The 15,887-nt window shown below is 40.5% G+C and overlaps 1 protein-coding gene across 2 annotated transcripts in view; it reads left to right on the forward strand.

The window, feature by feature from the left end:
- The window catches only part of LOC126191107 (uncharacterized), an 81,876-nt gene that overhangs the window by 19,980 nt on the left and 46,009 nt on the right, over window positions 1-15,887 (forward strand). For both annotated transcript variants that reach the window (XM_049931846.1, XM_049931847.1), the window contains exon 2: window positions 11,416-11,662. In XM_049931846.1, coding sequence (XP_049787803.1) covers window positions 11,416-11,662 — 247 coding nt within the window. The remainder of the gene's footprint in view (window positions 1-11,415; window positions 11,663-15,887) is intronic.

Genomic DNA, 15,887 nt, shown 5'->3' on the forward strand with positions numbered 1-15,887 from the left:
GTTTTTCGCTGTCGTGTTTACATGTTAAGCGGATTTGTCAGCCCAGTTAAATATGGCGCCTGAAAACAGATAATACAGTTTATGAATTAGTAAGCACAATCGCTATTTCTCTTCAGTTCGACTAGGTGTAAACAGTTTCAGTCTAATATTTCTACTTATCCTTCACTGTACAACAAGCCACTCCGTCCATATTAACCGAATTTTTTTTAAAAAGAAGACGAAACCTGGCAGCCCAAGCACGTTCCAAAACCTGCTGAGTTTACATGGGAGCGAAAATCGATCGTGGAGTTGGTAAACCGGCAACCAGAAGCGGATTTCCGGAATCGATTTTGCAAGTGTTCACGTGACTGCCCAGATAGGGAATTGGGAAATTTGTTTAGGAGATCCTGTTTTGGGAGCCCAGTTTAAACGGGATGAGAATGTAACAAAAAAATCTACTGACTGGGAAACGACGATGCGCTGACAACGAGTTTTTGCCCAGCAGCCGTTCGAAACCCCTAACGTCAGCTGTGGTATCTCAGACTGATGCACCCTTCCGAGGGTTAAAGTTACGTATGTTCAAATGATGCCTCTTTCCTCGTGCGCAGACGCACTGAATAAAAGGGCAAGCACAAAAATTGGTGGAAAGAACGCATGGGCGTTCCCGTATCGTCATTGCGCAAGCAGTCTGCTATGAATCTCCTTTATTGCTCGTGAGCTTGCTTTACGTTTATTGTGATGAAAAGACGACAGAAAAAACTAAACGCAAAAGCTACTGTAGGTAAAGAAGCTTTTAAAAAAACATGGGTACTAGAAACTCAAAGCGGTGACAACGTTTTGTATGCGAATTTCAGGTGGAGGTCACGACGACATTTTAGATTTTCTGCTTGGGAAACTGCAGCAATAAGGCTGGCAGTAAAATTTTGTTAGCTACTAACTGGCGACTTACATTCTAGTTTGAATTTTTATTCCTCCTTTCAAAACAGACCATTTCAGCTCTATTAAATTTTTAACTTGTATGTGGGATAATTGTAATCTATTATTTGATTGTTTTTCACTGTAGGAAATGCCTAAGCTTGTAATTATTAGCATATTTTGTTTGTGTACTGCTCTCATTTATAATTCTGACTAGTTCACATCCATGCAGTTCCCATGCATACTTAATCAGTGGAACACGAATGAATGAATAAATAAAAATAAAAGTGATTGTTCCTGAAACTGAGAAATACTTAAGGGAGGTTCTTAGTCGTTAAGTAATTGTGAATTTGCTTTCAATGCGTCATTTGTACTTAATCATGAAATATGTGTAGATTAGCGTCCTCGGACGTGACGAATTTGGGAATTTCATAGACGCAGAAATCCACTAGAACGGTGATCGTGTTTTTCAGTCTCGTTTTTTTTGCATCGTCAGTGTACTTCATTTCTGTTTTTAGTAGTTTGTTTGAGAGCTACACATACTCCATCACTTCTTTTGTTCACATGTCATTCTCCTCAGTTGTTGTGCTTGTAAGTCGCTGTAGCATGAATATTCGTCCACGGTTTTCATATACACTTTTCATAAATTTTTAGGTTATTCTTCTCATCTCAGTTTCCTATTTCGAAATTTACGATATCTGATTGTTTACAGAAATACGATCGGGAACTTTTTATCAAATAAGTGACGCTCAGGGCAACACATCTCGAATTTTTATTGAAATAATGTTCAGAAGCGGCTTTAAACACGACTTTTTTTTCTTAGTCCGCAATCGTCTATAAACATCTTAAGCTTGCTTTCGTCGCAGTGAACAGACATTATTGAACATTAATCGCTGTATGGCATAACCTCGACACACATACAAGTATGGACCCCAGTTGCCCGTCGTCTGCTAAAAAGCGCAAAGATTCCTGGCGAAGGTGGATAGCAGTTCGCTTTATGTACGGCCACCATTTCCAGGAAATTACGCGGGTACAAATGCGCATGCATGAACACGAAAAAGGCATCGTGTCGACGCACCGTAACTCCAGTATCCGCCCTCTCCGGAAATATCGTCTGCTACGACCTACTGGAATCCGGGACAGGATTGTCAACTGCCAGGTTACCTGTAGTAGCCCCGAACTTCCAGAGAAAAAGGATTTTGGCCGAGAAGTAACTGCCACAGAAAAATAACTTACAGGTACGCTCATCCACTGACGACTATTTCCATAGATCACGCTCGCTCGACAGTGATAACTGCCTCGGAAAAATAACTTACACTTTCCATGGTCGCACGAATTCTAGTGGTCACTCTGCGTTGTAAGGTAGCATGAAAACAAAATACGCAGTTTGAGAAGCAGATGGCGCACAGTTCGTCAGCTATTTGCATGAGCTATAGAATACTTGGTAAGTCCTTCAGCTCTGTTCATTTATCCGCGGTCTGAGGCGATGCGAAAACATAGTGCGCACTTCGGTAAACGCACTATTGGCAGTTCTTACAAGGGAACATCCCCTTCGCACCCCCCTCAGATTTAGTTATAAGTTGGCACAGTGGATAGGCCTTGAAAAACTGAACACAGATCGATCGAGAAAACAGGAAGAAGTTGTGTGGAACTATGAAAAACTAAACAAAGTATACAAACTGAGTAGTTGATGCAAAAGATAGGCAACATCAACGACACTATGAGCGCAGGGGCGCCGTGGTCCCGTGGTTAGCGTGAGCAACTGCGGAACGAGAGGTCCTTGGTTCAAGTCTTCCCTCGAGTGAAAAGTTTAATTTTTTTTTTTCAGTTTATGTGACAAACACTTATGTTTTCATCACTTTTTTGGGAGTGATTATCACATCTACAAGAAAACCTAAATCAGGCAAGGTAGATGAATCTTTTTACCCATTCGCCAAGTGTACAAGTTAGGTGGGTCGACAACATATTCCTGTCATGTGACGCACATGCCGTCACCAGTGTCGTATAGAATATATCAGACGTGTTTTCCTGTGGAGGAATCGGTTGACCTATGACCTTGCGATCAAATGTTTTCGGTTCCCATTGGAGAGGCACATCCTTTCGTCTACTAATCGCACGGTTTTGCGGTGTGGTCGCAAAACACAGACTCTAAACTTATTACAGTGAACAGAGAGGTCAATGAACAAACGGATAGATCATAACTTTGCGAAAATAAAGAGAGTAAACTTTTCACTCGAGGGAAGACTTGAACCAATGACCTCTCGTTCCGCAACTGCTCACGCTAACCATGGGACCACGGCGCTCTTGAACTCACACTCTCCTTGATGTTGCCTATCTTTCGCATGGACTACTCAGTTTGTATATTTTGCTTATTATTTCATAGTTCCACACAACTTCTTCCTGTTTTCTCGATCGATCTGTGTTCAGTTTTTCAAGGCCTATCCACTGTGCCAGCTTATAACTAAATCTGAGGGGGGTGCGATGGGGATGTTCCCTTGTTAGAATAATTGCTAGGATCAGATGAGCGATTATTATAGTAACTGCTACTTCTCAGTAACCGGTTATTTTTGTTGGTCAAGTTATTTTTTGCCACTTCTAGCCTCACATCGTATAGACGGTAGAGGTAGACATGCGCCAGCAATGAATGGGGCGAGCTGACTGCCAATTCCATCTTCTGATGAATTATCAAGAGACAGAATGTTTGAGAACTGATGGTGCTTCCTAGTGGTCCATTAGATTACGGATGAACCGTGAAAACATTTTTCCTTTTCACAGATCGTGCAGACCACAACATCTTTTTTAGTTTTTGTGTAAAAAAAACCACCCATCTGAGCATTTTGGCATTTTGTTCCAGACGGCAAACACAAAGCTCACGCAGTACAACGCGCGAGCGGCAGCAATGTATTTTCGCCATCTGTCCCTGTCTTGGGCTATTTCCTTCCATTCACCTTCAATACCTAGGCTCCTCAAATCAGCCTTCACATTGGCCTCCCATCTACGCCTTGGTCTCCCCACAGGACGTTTTCCCCTCTAAGTGCCCTACCAGTAATCTGCGCGCTGCCCTGCCCTCACCCATTCGAGCTACGTGACCTGCCCATTGCAGCCTACGTGATTTAATAATACTTATTATGTCAGGGCTTGAATAGAGTTCGTGAACTTCTTCATTATGCAGTTTTCGCCACTCTCCGCTAATGTCATCCCTCTTTGCTCCAAAAATTTTCCTCAAAATTTTGTTTTCAAATACTCGAAACGGCTTTTCATTTTGCACAGTGAGAGACCAAGTCTCACACCCATACAGCATAACTGGTAGTATAATAGTTTTGTATATTCTCATCTTTAAATTCCTACACAATATCTGTGATGAAAGTAATCTATTCAAGTGAGAAGTAGCACGCATTTCCTGCCCGTAATCTCTTCTTCAGTTCGGATTCAATCTCATTTCTCGAAGTGATGTCCACGCCTAGATACTTAAATGTGTTCACTTTTTCAAACTGCATGTCTCCAACTCTTAACATTTCCTGATCTACTGCTGTTGGCATTCTAGTAGTAACCAGGTATTTAGTTTTGTCTTCACTTATCCTTAGACCTACATCTTCACTAGCCTTGATTAATGCATTCACAGTTGCTGTTACAGATTCTTTCCTATCGCTAATGATGTTTAGATCATTTGCATACCCTAATATCTTAATATTTTCATTTAATGCCACACCCTCTGAATTATCTGCTGCCAAACGCGAACACACTATTAATAAATACGACGAAGGGCTGAACTAAAAGTTACTGCAGATATCAGAACGACTATTACTGACGGCAAGCGATAACAGAGTGCAGTTAACAATAATGAGTTAACAGCACCAGAATGATCTGTTGTTTCTGCTAAGAATTGAATGCACCTGCATTCTGATGAGTCCAGTTGTCGCTCCCAGGGTGCTAGAGTGGTGTGAGCTCGGCTACACCGCTAATGGATTATTTATACTCCGCAGATTTTGAAATATAAACAGCATTGTGTGCGTGGATGTTAATTGTACATATGTAGCCGGTGATGTAGTTTTATGTACAAATTATTTACCTTTCACACAAATAAATGGTTGAATAATTGGTTACAGGCTAGATTAAAATTATTTTTAATTTTTGGACATGACCACACATTTTCTATAAAACAGAATGCAAACTGTGTCTAAAATGAGGCAAGGTTGCTTTCTTCCTCATATATCCTTAAGGGAACCATCAAGTTCAGTTTTGCACCACCAACTACGTCTTCAGTGTGTCTGGGTTTCCCCGGATTGGTCATGGTAATGAGGAGGGCTTCCCGAGGCGTAGTGGAGGGATTTTTATACAACTGTCCGGGTAAACCCGGACCGTTTTTCGTGTCTGCTCAAATTCCCTTGATTGGAAGTAAATAGATTGTAATAAACCTTAGGTAAATTCTTTAAATGAGAACTGGCCCTTTGGTGGTTACTTCGTTTTAGTCTACTAAAAACCAAGCGGCAAGCTCGCTTAGACGCTGACCTGTACACACACAGGTTGTTCGAAATAATCTGTATTTCTTTGATTACGTATATATCAGAAATGGGAATAGTTAGAAAGGTGCAGTTTGCTTCATAATGTTCAAACACACCTAAGGCTGTTTTTAATTTTTTTTTCATTCAAGTTTTTTACTGGTCCCTCCACTCCCCCAATTTTGACAGTGTGTGAAATGGTTAGTACAGACCAGATCTGACACGCTGGTCCTGTGGAACTCCATTACATTTTTTTCTTTGGCGGGACGCTCACGTCATAGTGCTACAGCACAAGTTAATGAGAATATGTTAGGCTAGACATGGAACTGGAAAATCACTTTGATGTCCTGTGTGCTAAAGATGGCGCACATAATCAAGGTTAACATCTGTTCCCGCCATCCCTGTCATCGTCGTCATCATCCCCTCCCCCCCCCTTTCCCCCCTTGTGTCAGTCTTGGTTTTTCTCTCTCTGCCCTCGAATATTTTCCCAAGTAATTTGGGACACCTATTTCTCCTGGATTTATCGGAAATTATGTAACGATTTTTCCTGAATTAGATTTCCATTTCACCTGTATTAGCATGCTGCTATTGATAGCGTATTTTCTCAAATAAGTTGTGTATGTAGCGTTGCCATCTGTCTGTATATATCGGGACCGTCTCCGCTATGCACCTTCTTGCCCCAACATCCCGACAAGACCCAATTTTGCAGCATGCTGTTACAAGCTTGGCTCAAATACTGAAGTAATACCATCTGTTAGAGCAGCATGTAAATGCAGCCTCAGTTAGTTTTATTTATGTCAACAAGTTTGTATTCACAAAGTCGTCTCACAGATGACATTGCATCCTGTATTGATGATGCAAGCAGCTTCTAGACATAGCGCCATCATGCGAAAAAATACTAGACCTCTCCAATACTACGGAACAGGAACGGTTTAAACAGCGCGAGGAGGAAGTATCGCGCGGTTCCCATTTGAAAGCGATCTGAGAGGACTAAACTCTCTAAACGTAATACGAACAAGTAACATAATGTTTGAAGTGTTTACTGCTGGTATATAGGGTGCAAAGTGTATAGTGACTAGTACTTTGACAACTAAAGTGTTATTGTTGACCGTTAACCATCTCATAAACTTATCATAACCTATGAAAATGCCAAAGGATGGAAAGAGAAAGTGTCACTTTTCATATGATTACGCAAAAGAGTGGTCTTTTGCCAAGAAAGGATGTACGGACCAGGAAGTGTTGTGAGATTTGTAGCTGCTTGATCTAAATAACTCGACGGAGGTGAGGCAGATGTGAGGCATCACATGTCTACGAAGAATCATACAAATAGATTCGCGGCAGTATCGCTATCAAAGCCAATTTCTACATTCACAATCAAAGAAGTAACCAGGAACAACTGCTCGTTGCCGCTGCAGAGCTAACAGAAGGTTAAAATGTTGTCAAGCAACATCTGTCCTTCAGTTGTCTTGACCGTACTGTAAAACTGAATGCCGCAATGTGTCCTGACTCCAAAGTCGCTGGAAAGTAGTCTACAGCCAGGACCAAAGCTACAGCGATTGTTTAAAATATCCACGCACCACACTCCATGTCCAAATGCACAAAAAAATTGCAAGAAGTTTCATTTTAAGGCATAGGTACACAAAGCTGTAAAGATGATTCCTTTAGTTGTTCAAAACTTTACTGAAGTTGACAGAATCCAATAGGTAATGTTGGAATTTTGATCGTTGAATAACAAAACACCGGAGACAATTGCAAAGTTTTGTCTAGTCACTTTAAGGCAACTGCAAATGCCATTAGATAAATAAATCATGTTTTGTGGAGACAATACCAATATCAATTTTGGATGGCATCATCGACGCGGCCATCAGAAAAGTGTTTCACCGAATTAAAGAACAAGGAAAAAACATAGAAGGCATTGGATGCCCTGCCCATATTCTCCACTATACTATATAAAGTGCAGCTGAAGTTTTAACTGTCGACATAAAAATAATAGTCATGAAAATATTTAATTACTGTTCAGTATACACAGTAAGGACAGGGAAGCTGGAAGAGTTCTGCTTATTTGTTGATGACAGTCATCAGCCTCTTGTATCTCACTGTTGCTTATGCCCACTGTTGAGAGAATTCTTAATCTTAGGATTCCATTAAAGCAATTTTTTGATGCCGAAAATAGATCACCTAAAATAATTTGAAGTATTTTTTTTTTTTTTTTTTTCAGTAATCTGATCAGTGAAATTTACTTCATGTGTATGCAGTCAAACTTGGCTCTGTGTGAAAAAAATATAAAAAAACATGGAGAAGAATAGTGTCTCGATAATGGCATAAAGAAATATATCAACCGGCATTCAGAAGTGTGAATGAAAGGAAGACTGCCAGTCTTATTGGCATGCAAACCAAGATAAATTTGAACAAATTGAGGAATGTGAATCCTAACCATGTAACAATTAATCTGATTTCTAAATTCGAGGAAGAGACAGTGCCTTTGTATACTATAGCATTTGATTACTTAGAGAAATGGGCTATTTCTTTTAATAAATATCAAGTATTTAATTGGGTGATACTATTTGAAATCCCGGATTGGGTGATGATTGAAAAGACTATTATATACCTGACTGAAAATAGTGTGAGTATTTCAGGCAGCATTTGTTTTCAGAAATATATGTATGCGAAGAGCATTTTAGAAACCAAGCGTGACAAGAATGGAAGTGTAAACACTCTGTAGAAGAAAAGTGAATTTACTTTCTTAAGGAGACCAAAAATCCTTGAACACAAATGACAACTGCTAAAATTATGTGAGTATTTGTTTTCTATTGCATCACACAACACCACTGTGGAAATATTTTCGCTGATGTCAGCCCAGAGGACTGATGAAAGAAATCAATTGCTGCCAGGGACTGTGGAATCAATCTTACAGTGCCAGCTTAACTGCAAGCTGACTTGCAAGGAGTGTTATTAATATGCAAAAGGGAAAGGAACTTGCTGAAAAAGGTGAAATCTTCCGAAAAATATAGTGTACTAACTACTTCTGCTGCAACAAGTTCCATGTAATTGTTTTCTAAGTAAAAAGTAATTGTATTAAATAATTTTTTTACTTAATTTCTACACCATCTCAGAGTGTCCCAACGAGGTCTCAGCTAGGTATGGCAACCCTAAGTGTATTGAGCTGCCACAACCCACAGTTTGTTGTAGAAACTACAGAAGCGATGTTAGTGACTGAACTGAATTGTGATGAAACTTGAGTTGAATGTTTTCACATGCTATTGAAGAATATAGACATGCTGAAGAAAACTTACGACATTGACAAATATTATATGTTTGCTCCCACTCCATCTTAGAAGGTACTAACAAAATATATATTATTGTACTTTTTGTAACAAATTAAAGTGAGAGTTTACATTTTCACATTTAATTAAGATTATTTTTTTTTTCAATTTTAAATTTTTTTAATGTGTCCCAAATTTGGGTCTAGATAATATGGTGTCCTTAACACACTAAACTCTATTAGGCAGCTAATAGAACCTTAGTTGTGTATGAACATTATGCTGCAGAGTGCACGTTTCTATCTCTCCCCCTTCCGAAATATGTCTGATCAAAGTTGTAAAGATCATTTTGGAAAACACTGTATTTTGCATGCTTTTTTATTGAGAATTGTGACACCTCCCCACTCGACAGACATCCGAATACTGTATAAATGTCATTTGCTTTCTACTCATTGATCTGTATTAAAACTGATTTAATTTACATTCATATTCCTTGCTGCAAATTAGTACTATGTTTGAACATGAACGTCTCTATAATGCACTTTCACGGATCCTCATTACTGTAATATATTAATTAATATCTGATGGGATGAGGCATGTGCCCGCTTGCTTTATCAGCATTGAAATGCAAGCAAGGAAACATTCCCCCCCTCATGTCCCTGCTCCCCATGGTACCCCGTGGCCATCGGCCAACTTATGATCTATAGACTCTCTCTCTCTCTCTCTCTCTCTCTCTCTCTCTCTCTCTCTCTCTCTCTCTCTCTCTGTGTGTGTGTGTGTGTGTGTGTGTGTGTGTGTGTGTGTGTGTGTGTGTCCAGGAAAATAATCCAATTTGATTCAGATGTCCAGGGTTTTCAAAGTTTTTGTGTGGGATTATCATTTTAATTGATAGCAGCCCTATCCTAGCAATAAGCTCTCTGTCATTACTATTCAACAATCGATCTATATGAAATGAGGATGACCTCAGAACATAGACAACATGTGTCATTCGTGCTCACACAATTTATGATTTGCACACAGTGTGATCAGTACACACCAGCAGTCTTTTCCAGATCTTAGACAAAACCTCTTGCAAGCATACTGTCAGCACACTTACGTGCTTTCCCAACCTGTCTGCTATTTTTCTGGTGGGTTCTACTACTCACCTAACGTTGAAGCTCTCAGTGACAGCATGCCCTTCCTCTGTGTTTGTCGAGACTTGGTAGGAGATGAGACTATTTTGATGGTTGAAATGTATTAACAAAATAGGACATCACCTCATTCTTGGCTGTTGCTGAGGCATTAGGCAGTAACTGTATTACCAGTTTGCACATTTGCCTTCCTCATGGGCTATGCAGATCCATCACTGCTGTGCATCAGAAGACACTGTGACAATGTGGATTCCAGTGGTACCAGAGGTGCTACAGCTTTCTCTACAAGTGTCCCCAAATCACTTCAGAGTATTGTGACAACCTGAAATCTGTCAACCATGGCCAACACAGCTTGTAGCTGTTTCCAGGCAGTGACCAGTTTGCCATTCACTAGCAGTAAGCACAGGACCTAACCCTGTCACACAGAAACTACATAAAAATCAAGATAAAATGCACTGTGGCAACCAAGCAATAACACTAATTGAGAAAGTACAAGCAGACAACAATAAGGGTTCAAGTTACCTAAATGTGGTATTGTAGGCAAAGTACATCTGTTCTACTAAAGTTCTGGTGCACATAAAACATGAACAAGAAAACTGAAAACCAGCACTGAAATTTACACTACAAAGTCAGATCACAGGACACTAAAAATTACAAAATACACAAAACTTAGAAACAAATCAGTAACATTGCTAAAAACACATAAGTGAACAGTTAGTCAAATCTTCTCAGAAGCGTATAAGAAAGGTACTAAACTAAATGTGTCTACAAACTGGTTTTTGCCACTGCTGCAGGAAACACCTTCCTGCTCTAGGAGCTTCTTACTATTGGCAGCAGTTAACAAAATTAAAGTGAATCTGGTGACACTAGTGCTTATGGTACACTACTCCCAGGTAGGATAGAGAACAGGTAACCGAAGAGTCCGTGAAGTGTTTTTGTGATAATAAGAGTAGTAAGTAATCTGAGCAGTAAACCATGTAGCTTAAAATTCCATGCCAGCAGTGTGTCTCTTGAAGTAAACAGCAATTTCTATTACTATACTCCAAGTGCAGTACATTTCCGACATGGCAAACTGGGGTCAGCTGATTTTCCCATGTGAATCTAGGTGCACACCAGCTATCATTGGCTATGGCATGATATAGGGACTTTGATTAAACAGCATTGGTATTGGAGCAACTATTTTGATCCAGCTGGGATACAAGAAATGATTTATTGAATTCTTTGTGAAAACCCATGGAGATCAGAATCGTAGAGATCACTCTGATCTGTCCTATTATAAAAGAAAGGTGCTTCAGTTCATTTTGCTTCTGGTGATGTTCCATATGGTTTTCACTTTTTTATGATACTTGTATTTTCCCCTCTAAGATCACAATATAATATTTTATAGGAGACCAAGAGATGAATACACTAAACAGATTCAGAAGGATGTAGGTTGCAATAGGTACTGGGAGATGAAGAAGCTTGCACAGCATAGAATAGCATGGAGAGCTGCATCAAACCAGTCTCAGGAATGAAGACTGTGCACATAGGGGGTGTACGGCAAGTGTGAAAGTGACTACATATTTGAATATGTGTTAGTTGTAAGTTTTTTCACTCCAGTGTTGAAGTCTTCAGTAATTGGTTTGTTTTCAGGCCCTTTTGTGAAAATACCATTGGCACTAGTACTATCAGGAGATCCAGAGTTTAGAAAACATCAAAGACATTTGGGTTTAGCAAAGTTACTAGTTGAACGTGGAGCAAATCCTAACTTACGCATACCAACTTCGGAACTTCAGCGAGCAAGTCCAAGTCCTATGGAATACTTAATAAACCTACTTAGTAGCACAAGGGATGTTGTATTACAACAAAGCGTGTTCATTTCCAGTGATCAGAGTGCAAGGTAAGTGAGTTAACAGTTACTTCAAAAGCTACACTCAGTTTCTTTACACACATTATAATGTGTGTTTACATTTTTGTCAGATTTGAGCACCTCTGTGCTGGACTGTCATGCTGAAAAGTCACAACGTATACCCATTTTAGATGGTACTAGAATCAGTCTGTGCAAGCTGTTTGGCAGTACTCAAGTTTATAGGATATTTTGTTGTAGTCACTGGCAGTACACTGAGGGCAGTCATTGGCAGTACACTGAGAGTAGTTATTGAAATTTATATTTAGTGTGACTGTTTTATATTACGGAGAAAATGGCTGAAGACATGAGAACTGATTACACTGGTTGTACCACCTTATCCACTTAATATATTTACTACAGTAAAGTAAGGAATCTTTAACATAAAAACACAGTGTGTAAAAGTGGGATACCATTACAAGTTTTCTTAGTAATTCTTCAGGCTTTCATGGTGATCTGTTGACAAATTGATATCAGTGTCATCCATGCATAATATGTTGACAGTGTGACTTGTTTGTCTTTGTCACATGCTACCTGAGAAGGCTGCTAGTTGACTAGAGTGGGACCAGTATTTATTGCCTATTGCCTCCCACCCCGTATTGTCCTTCCACTGGAAGTGTCTTGAGATGTTCCATCTTTGGTCTGGTGCCCCTGGCCGCGAGGTGGTGGTCTGTTCTCATCATGGTGCTTCTGGTGCCCTGTCTGGGGTTCATTCCCTGTATCCAAATTCTCAGTTCTTCTCGTTATTGAGTTCTGCTGCTGCCACATTGGGTTTTTAGTAGCTCTAGTGCAGAATCCCAGGCTTTGCTGAGAAGGTACCCATTGTCATGATTCTGCTGCTCTCTTCCCATAGCTTCCTGATTGCCAACCCCTCATCACTGGAAATGTTCGAAATAGGAGGTCTCGTCTTAGTAGTTGTCGTACAGGTCTTCCTGCAGATTTCTTGTGCCACCTTTGGTGAAAATGTGTGGCAACTTGCTCCACTGTACTGATGAAACTATGGAATGGACACATCCCTAGGAGTACTTGTGAAATTGAAGCCCCTGCTGAGTAACTTGAAGGTGGTTTCGTCAATCTGCTTGCCACTTCAGTTAACCATAATGCAAGTATCCTTCATCTGCTGAGCCTTTTTACACATACAGGCAAACTTTTCATACTGGCACACAGAGGCATACTTCCTGGTGCATTCTGCTAGAGACCAGATGGCACTATTTACACATTCCTAGTCTTTACCTGCCAAGGAGGCTGCCACATAAAGGTAAAGTTGTAAATGCTCCCTGGCCACCAAATCGAGCCTGTGACACGTATCCCTAATGCTGCCCCTCATAAATTCTATGCTTGCTTATGTTTCATCTTTTTTGCTGCTCTGGGGATGATGTGATATGGTGCCTCAACTTTCAAGGAATTTGGCTGTTTCATGTTTAATCAGTTTGGTGGAACAAGTTGCCAACACACTTCCACCAAATGTGGCAGAAGAAATCTGCCAGGAGACCTGTAGGGTGATCACTGAGACAAAACCGCCTTAATTGAATTTTTCCAGTGCTGAGACTGGCATGAAGAAGCTTCAGGAAAACTGTAACAGTGTGGTTTTGCCAGCAGACTCATTATGCAGCAGACTCATTATGCAGCAGACTGATCATGATCAGAAAGTTCTTCAGTTTCTGGTAGACCCAACAATGTACTCCCACTGACAAAATGGACAAAAAGGCCGTGGAACTCTTGAAAGCTACAGGCATGCCTGACAACATCAACAAACAACTATAACCTAGGGCATCAGTTCCACGAAGACTGTATGGACTGCCAAAAGTATACAGAAGTGTGCCATTATGCTCAATTGTCAGTAACATGACACATCAGCATATCCAGCAGCTAACTATTTGAAGAAACTTCTGTGCCCATATGTGTTGAAGTGTGTTCAACACATCAACAACTTGGAGGACTCCTTGCAACATCTTGAACTACTACATATCATGGAATCTGATACAATGGTCAGGTTTGATGTGGTCTGCGTGTGTACCTTGGTACACTGAAAAGCTCACAAGAACTGACGACAGAGTAATTTGACAGTGCTGTGATGATTCTATTCAGATGTACACTGACTTTAGCATATTTTCTGTGTGAGAACCAATATTATGAGCAGACAGAAAGGGTAGCCACGGGTAGCCCCCATTCTCCAGCGGTTGCCAATCTGTTTTTCGATAAATTTGAGAATGAAGACATAGAGGCAGCTAGATATGAACTCGCAACAGTCTCCAGGTATGTATGTGATACCTTTGGAGGTGGCTTCTTGATAGGGAGAGGCTCATTGAGTTTCTGGAACATCTTAACTCACACCACCAAAATATAAAGTTGGCCATTGAAGTGGAAACAGGTGGAGTTGCCATTTCTGGGTGTACTTATCAGGAGGAGACCAGATGGGGTGTTGGGCCACAGTCTGTATCACAAATCTACACACACTGATTTATACATGCAGGCTAGCAGATGCCATCACCCTGCAGGGAAAAATTGACTTCTAAAGACATTGGTCCACAGGATACACATCTTGACAGACCAAGACAGTTTGAGATTAGAAATAGAGCATCTACTCTCAGTCTTCTGCAAAACTTGTAAAACGATCAAACACATGCAGAAGACTTTTTAAGAAGCCTCTCTGCCACACGATAGAGAAGAAGTGCAAGATAAGCAAAGGCTGTGGCTTACCTGCCCCTGTGTGGGATCTGTTTTTGCCAAAGTCACCAGGATTCAAGAAGCGTAATATCAAGTGTATGTTCTGTCCACCCACCAAAATTAGAGGACTACTGGGAAACGTGAAAGATGACCTTGGTCTACACAAACCAGGAATATATAATATACCATACCAGTGTGGCGTATCATACTTTGGACAAAGAACTAGGATACGGTCTTCAGAGGCAAAGAACATCAGCACATCCAACTGAGACAGACAACTAAATCAGCCATTGCCGAGTACTTTCTGGAACTTAATCTTCACATGATCTGTGAAAAATGAAGATTCTGGCACAGACTCACAGATATTGACTGGGTCAGTTATATAAGACTGTCAGCACAGATAGAGTTGGTGGAAAAACTTATGATTCGTTACACTTGGTACCAACTCAGCAAAGCCAGGAATAAAGCTCTAGAGTCTCTAAAAACGGAATGGCGGTAGCAGCAGAACTTAACTAAGAGAATAAGTGAGAATGTGGATTTGGGGAACAAACCCAGACACAGCACCAAAAGCACTGTACTGAGAGCAGAATGCCAGATCTCTGTCAGACGTACTGGTCCAAAAATGGAACACCAGGTGTGGAAGACAGAATGTCTCAGAGTATTTCTAGGGGGAAGAGACCCTAGATGGAATGCCAAGAACTGACTATAGAGGCAAACAGGGAAAACTGGATCACCAGCTAACGTGTACATATACTGGGCCGAAGATAGGATCCCTGAGGATGCTTCTAGCAAGAACAGATCGCAGATGGAACACCTGGGGCCGATGGAAGGGGGGGTAGGTGGGGGGTGGGAACCAGTAGGTGTAAATACTGGATACATTCCACTCGATTAACAGTGTCAGGTAGCACCTGATGAAGACAAGAACATTGTTGAAATTTTGTGCATGGTCAATGCTGATATCTGGCAGAATACCTGACACCTCGAGGTGTCAATTTTTCTTAGAGTTCCTGCAGTAGTGCGGGTGGAAGTCTGAAATGCACAACCCAGCAGCAAGAAACATGGAGGAGGAAAAGTACTGTATTAAATTAGTTTCCAGGATGGTAGTTCCCCCATCGAGAGGGTTAAGGTTGGTAATAACCGAATTTTTGGGGGTTAACTAAAATGGTCATGCATTACACCAAATGTATGAGAGCATAGTCAAACAGGAGCAGTGTAGAAATCAACAATGGAATGCCAGCAACATGTTTGTGAAATGCAGAATGTAAGCAGTAGTGGAGAGGATTATCAACGACTGAGAGATGAAGAGAAGAGAGACTGGGAATGAGATAGATTGCAACAAAAAAAATTAATTGGGAGAATGATGGAGACGAGGAGTAAAACCAAATAAAATAATGCTACAGAAACTGCACAATACAGTAACACTGAAAGGGAAAATGAAAAAGTAAGTAAACTCAAAGAAAAGAAAAATGCCCATGTTGAAAGTGAAAACAATTTCAGAGGCTCCTGTTATTTGAACCCAAGTGCATGACAACAACCAAGCTTGCATTGCAAT

This window comes from Schistocerca cancellata, chromosome 6 (assembly GCF_023864275.1).
Source record: "Schistocerca cancellata isolate TAMUIC-IGC-003103 chromosome 6, iqSchCanc2.1, whole genome shotgun sequence".
In the NCBI taxonomy this organism is placed as follows: domain Eukaryota; kingdom Metazoa; phylum Arthropoda; class Insecta; order Orthoptera; family Acrididae; genus Schistocerca; species Schistocerca cancellata.